General features: G+C 61.6%; 1 protein-coding gene across 1 annotated transcript; it reads right to left on the bottom strand.

The window, feature by feature from the left end:
• Positions 1-273: 273 nt before the first annotated feature.
• LRRC3 (leucine rich repeat containing 3) lies at positions 274-5,444 on the bottom strand. Its single transcript, XM_027547510.1, has 2 exons — positions 5,271-5,444; positions 274-4,580 (listed from the first exon to the last, which is right to left on the bottom strand). The coding sequence occupies exon 2, from the start codon at positions 4,442-4,444 to the stop codon at positions 3,662-3,664; it is 783 nt and encodes a 260-aa protein (XP_027403311.1). The 5' UTR covers positions 4,445-4,580; positions 5,271-5,444; the 3' UTR covers positions 274-3,661.
• Between the last annotated feature and the right edge of the window lie 509 nt (positions 5,445-5,953).

Genomic DNA, 5,953 nt, shown 5'->3' with positions numbered 1-5,953 from the left:
GCCTTGAAGTAGACTCTCCCGTAGGCAACCTCAAGCCTCCATCATGACGTCAGCTGGCTCACAAAATTCCTAAAGCCTGACAACTGGCCATCACAAGCCAGTCCAGCTGTACAGGCAAGCCCAGCACCCACCGCACCCCATCCTGACCCGGCTCTTCCAGCCCTCGGCTCAGCTCGTGGGGCTGGCGGCTCCAGGACTTGGCGAGGTTGGCGTGAGGGCAGGTCAGACCTGGTGGGGTCACCGAGCTGCAACAACAGAGTCCACTCCAGCAGACATGAGCTCAGAGGTTTATTTAGGGTTCAAAGACAATGGGGAGGACAATGAATAGAATCAGGTTTGGGGCCAAGCTTCCAGGTAACCACCACAGGCTCCTGCCAAGAGTCCAGACCATTCCACCTCCTCCATGGTCCACTGGGCCTGCTCTCCAGAACTCAGGCCAGGATCCTGGAGAACCCGCTGCAAGGGAGCCCGGGGAGTGCCGGGCAGGCAGGTGGCCAGCAGGGCAGGTGCACAGTGCCGCCCCAGGACGGTGCTCTGGGAGTGCCCCAGGCCTGTGCCCACCATTGCTGCTGTGCCCACCAGAGGTCCCGGAAAGGTGGCTCCATGCCAGGGACAGCCTGTGTCCCAGTGGCTCTGCTGTGGGCTCACAGTACACCTGCTCATCCCCAACTGCTGGACCACCCGAGAGAGCCTGGGGTCCCAAAGTCCAAAGAGGACTGTCAGGGCTCATCAGGAGGCTGCAAGTGTGGGCATCCCTGCCTAGGGTCAGGGTCAAGGTCAAGGGTGGGGCTCTGGTTTCCAAGGGGACTGTCCATGCTGAGGCCGGGGACCAAGCCAGCATGAAGTCCCACCCCAGTCCAGAGTGGTGGGCAAGAGGACCGGGCTCCCGGGGGGCTGCTCCTCCCCTTTCCTCTGCCCTTAGGCCTCCCAGAATCAAGACCCCAACTCCTGTGAGAAGGAAGACAGGCCCAGCTGAGGTGGCTGTTGGGCCAGTCTGCTCATGCCATCCTCAGCCGCATAAACTCCCCTGAAATCATCCCGCCCTGACCCCCAGACCCTGTGAAGAGCTGCTTCCCAAGGAAGAAGGGGCTTGGTGGACAGGGCTGAGCAGGGTTGTATGCAGATGGCTCTTTGTGGACTGACTGTGACGAAAGCTGGGGTCCACCCACACCCCACAAGGGCTGCTGCCTCCCTGCCACCTGACTGAGGCCCCCCCTTTGCCATGTCCCCACCACTATCAACCCCGGTCCCCCCACTGAGGTGGGGGTGGGAGGCCAGTCCGAGGGCCCATGGAGGTGGTGGGGTGTCCAGGCTCACACATGGCAGCAAGAGACGCTGGGTGTCATCTGCAGGAGTCCCTTAAGGAGGAGAGGGACAAACAGAGAAACAAGGGGGCAAGGGGCGAGGGGAGGGCTGGGTTCCCAGGAGAGCCCAGGGCCAACAGGCGCTCCGGCGAGCAGGAAGGAGTTTCCGCTCCTGGAGGTGGGATCCTAGTGGTCTTGGGAGGGAGGTACCCTCTGCCAGGAGACTGCACGAAAGCTGAGAAGCCCAGAAAGGCCAGGAGGGCCTGGTAGCCCCCTGCTGCTGGGCTCAGGACAAGAGGGAGAAGGCCCTTCTGGGGTGTTCTGGAGTCCTGGCCCCACTTCCTCTTCCCAGCTGTGTGGACAAGAGCCAGCAGGCCCACACCTGGGGGAAAGCTGGCAGGACACTGGGCGCCGGGCAGCAGCAAAGGGTGAGGGAAAGCCCTGCATGTGCCCCGTGTGTCCCCAGAAGAGCAGCTGGGGGCATGAGGCTCTGGGCTGCTTCCAGGTGAGAGCAGCAAGGAAAGGGCCTGGAGGTGCCCAGGCTGACTGGCCCCTGCAGCACCTGAGCCGAGGCAGCAGGACCCTGGCATCTGTCCCCACCTCCATCCAGGCCTCAATTCCCTCTCTCCCCCTGACCCAGGGACCCAGGGTCACGTCCACAAACCTGTGGGGTGACGAGCTCCTTGTGTGGCAGGACCCCTCCCCGCTGTGTGCACCCCGGGATGGATGCGGGAGGGGGCCCAATTCACCCACGGAGCCTGTGTCCCCCGGTCAGTCGGCCCACACTCACCTACACCCATGGCGTCTGTCCCACAGGTGGACTGGCGCCCAGGCTGGCTTCTCGGCTTTAGCGGTCACCGGAAGGGTGGGCAGGCCATCAGTTTCCTGAGGATTGGGGTCATTCGGAGCATCGTCTGAGCCCTGCCCTCCACCCCGCACCCTAGTGGGCAGCGGGCAGAGAGGTGCCCACCCCACGCTCAGCATGGAGCCCCCTGTTCACACGGTGCTCGCTGTGCTCCCAGCAAGGGCAGGCGGGGCGCTGGGGTGTGGACGAAGGTTGGCATCTGCTGGTCATTTCTTTAACGCACCACAACTAAAAAGTCATGACCTTGCTCAGATGTGCTTTTCAGGTTTCTGCTGCTGCTTCTGGTCCCTCGGCTGCGGGCACCGCGTCTCTGCATCCACGCGTAAATGTGCTTTCCGTGGCCAGTCATGCGACGCTTTCCCAGTACAGACCTTCATACACCTTTGCCCTTCCTGTCCTTTATACCTCAGATCCACGAGCAGTGTACCCGTAGTTTGCTCCCCCTCAAAATATCTGAAGTAGTTTAAAATATAAACACTCATACAAAAAGGCCGTTAAAAAATAAAACTGGAAAGACAGAGTTGGGGTACGTAGGTGGAGGTAAGGTCTACCCTGAACATGAATCAGATAGGAAAACCGAGCAGTAAAGTCGCTCTGAGATTCCTGGCAGCAAAGCTGAGAAGGAGAGAGAGAGTTCCTGTTCCTGGAGAGAGGAAGCAGCCCGCCTTGAAGCATCAGACATTGGTCCTCCCTTTGGCTCTTGACCACTGGAAAGGAGCTGCTTCGGTGAGTAGAAAAGCAAGGCACGTGGTGACCCCCGATGATGGGCTCCCTGGCGGGACACAGCCCGCAGGGCGGGAGTCGGGCAGGGCTACCCTTGTCTGGCTGCTGACACGGCTTCCCGTGAGCCTCGCTGGACCTGTCTCAGGTTCTCTCCGTGGTTTAGTTATTTTGGGGGGTTTTGATTTTTTTTTTTTTTCCTTCTCGCTGGACTGAAATTTGGTACGTGTTACTCTTAACAAACACTCTGAGAATAAACAAGAGTTGTTCAAAGGTTACACGTTCCACTTACCTCTCTAGAAAAACCTGGTCTCTACCACTTGGCTCTGCAGGGAGTCTGTGGTCAGATCTGTTTGGGACATACTGGGGAAGCAGAGGCAAACCAGCTCCACAGTGTAGACGACCCGAACCTTCAACTGACAAGCTGCACCCCACCTCCTCGGGGAGCCTCACTCACAGGCAGGCCCTCTTTTGTCCCTGAATGCTTGTCCACCCTATGGGTGGGACAGGCTCCCAGAGTGGAAGGAACACATTAGATGGACTGCCTGGCTTTACGTCCTGAGTGGACCACTTCTTGCCCCAGACCTCCCATTTCTCTGAGCCCGTTTCCCCATCCATCAGTGTGTCAGGTGGATAAACTGCTGGACCTGAAGGAAAATGCTCTGTGGGAGTGGAGCACTGGGCAGAAGCAGCCACGTCACCACCTCCCTGAGGGACACCGGGGGCAGAGCCAGTCCCATCTGCCACGGCAGCAGCAGGAAGCGGGCGGGCACTAGGGTGCAGAGCTGGTGGGGTCCTTGGACATGGGGGTGCTGGGCAGGGACTTGAGGTACTCCAGGTGCCTCCTGGCATCCTCCTGGTTCTGCCGCACGTAGTACACAACGTAGGTGATCACCATGGCGAACCAGCCGAACATGGTGACCAGCATGGCCACATCCGTGGTCTTGTGGTGGACGCTGCAGAAGCTGACGCCAGAGTCGAGGGCCTGGATCAGTGGCTTCCCCACGTACTCCTCCTGCACCGAGGTGTGGCAGGCAATCTCGTCCACTGAGTCGGGGTCCAGCTTCAGCTCCCACAGGGCCTCTTGCAGGGCACACTCGCAGTGCAGCGGGTTGTGCGCCAGGCGGATCTTGGCGCTGAGCTTGCCCAGCGCGTCCTTGGGGATCCTCCGGAGGCGGTTGTGAGATAGGTCCAGCAGCCGCAGGCCCCCGGCGAGGCCTGAAAAGGCGGCGGGGCCGATGGTCTCGATGGCGTTCTGTGACAGGTCCAGCTCTCTCAGCTGGTGCAGGTGCTGGAAGGCCCCGTTGGGGATGCGGGCGATCTTGTTGGCATCAAGCTTCAGGAGCACAGTGTCTGCGGGGATGTCCCTGGGGACCTCCTGCAGGCCCCTCGCACTGCAGTGGACAGCCACCGCCCCCGCGTGGTCAGGGCACTGGCAGTTTTGTGGGCAAGAGGCACCTAGCCTCAGGCAGAAGAGCAGGAGCAGGCAGGGCCCTCCTGCAGGGACCGGCAGGGAGGAGGGGCTTTGCCTGCCTGTTGGGCCCATGCTGACCATCTGGGGACAGACAGGATGCTGCTGTCACTCAGGGCTGCAGGTTACACGCTGCCCCACGGCCTGGTCGTCGCTGCGCAAGGACCATCGCATAGATGTAAACTCTCTTCCCTCACATGCCCGGTGTCCTCTTTTGGCTCTAAAAGAGAGGAGCAATCATCATTGCTGGCCGTGGTTCATCTGGGGACCTGAGGGCACACTCTGATTTCCAGACACTCTTGACCAGAGGGGGTCCCTGTGATTTACCGCCTCCACTCTGCCCTGGACACACCCACCGCACACCCTGGGGGGGAGTCAATGGCTTGGACAGCACCCGGTAATGGGAGTCCACTGCTTTCTAGCAGGTCAAGGCTGGAAAGCAGGAAGACTGGGGCTGCAGGGCTTTCTTAAGAAACTGGAATGTAGGGGTGATGGTTGGCGGCGCCTGAGAACCAGGCAAGCAGTCTCATCGCCTTGGGGCTAGGCTGCTGTCAGAAGAAGCTCAGCACTTTGCTAATCGTGACAATTCCTCTGACAATTATTAATATTAAAGCTCTTCTCTATCGGTCCTATAGGGAACAACTACCCGCCCGGGCGCCTTTTATTTCAATTATGTTTGAAAAAGAGAAAATGAGAAAAGAGAAAAGCCAAGCCCTGGGCGCGCGGCCCGCGCTGGGCGTGGAGTGGCGGGGCCGCGCGGGGCCTGGGCAGGCGGGGCTCGGGCCCCGGGGACCCCGGATATCGGACATAGGGACTCCCGGGCCCCAGACCCTAGGGACCCCCGGGATTCCAGGGAGGAGGATGGACGGGGGCAGGGTGTCCAAGCTCTGGGGTAGGGCGGGGCCTTTACCTGCGCGGCCTCGACAGGAGACTGCTGTGCTTGAGGATCTCTGCCGCTCGGAGCCCGACCCAGCGCCACGCCCGAGAGCGGCCGCTATCCCGAGGCCTGAGCCCACGTCCGCGGCCGCTCGGGAGACACGCGGCTCGGCCTGAGCTCGTGGGGCGGTGCCTGCGGGCGAGAGGCGGGGTGGGGCGGGCCTGGGCGGGGTCTGGGGGCGGAGCTGTGGTACGGGGCGGGGCCTGGACGACGCAGGGCCTGAGACTTAGGGGCGGGGCACGGGCGGAGCCTGTGTGCAGGACGCTGCCTGGACAACGCGAGTCGTAAAGGCGAGGGGCGGAGCCTTGGGCGGGGCCTGGGGGCGGGGCCTGGGGGAAGGCGTGGAGCGGACCTGGGAGCAGGGTTTTAGATGGGAGTGTGTCTCTTGGGATCTGGGCGGGGCCGTGGGGGCGATAGAGACCCGCCCCTGCCCAAGTCCAACCCCGTCCCTGGCCCCCAGGTTGGGGGCCATGAAGGCGGTGGAAGGGATAAGGTGATCGGGGATGGAGGTGCCAGCAGGGAGGTTGGAGACCCTTGGGTCAGTGCGACCCTGCTGAGCCTCCCTCGCAGGTCTGGTGCCAGCGGCAGCCAAAGCGTTAATGGGGTTAGGCCTCAGTCCCCCTGAGTCTCTTCCTGCCTAACCCCCATATCCCCAC

The sequence above is a fragment of the Bos indicus x Bos taurus genome, chromosome 1 (assembly GCF_003369695.1).
Source record: "Bos indicus x Bos taurus breed Angus x Brahman F1 hybrid chromosome 1, Bos_hybrid_MaternalHap_v2.0, whole genome shotgun sequence".
NCBI lineage: Eukaryota > Metazoa > Chordata > Mammalia > Artiodactyla > Bovidae > Bos > Bos indicus x Bos taurus.
Note: the sequence above shows the minus strand (reverse complement) of the source record. Positions and strands in the feature narration are given on the sequence as shown.

What these genes read in the sequence shown, in the direction of transcription:
- LRRC3 (XM_027547510.1), bottom strand. Translation starts at nt 4,444, where the DNA reads ATGGTCAGCATGGGCCCAACAGGCAGGCAAAGCCCCTCCTCCCTGCCG.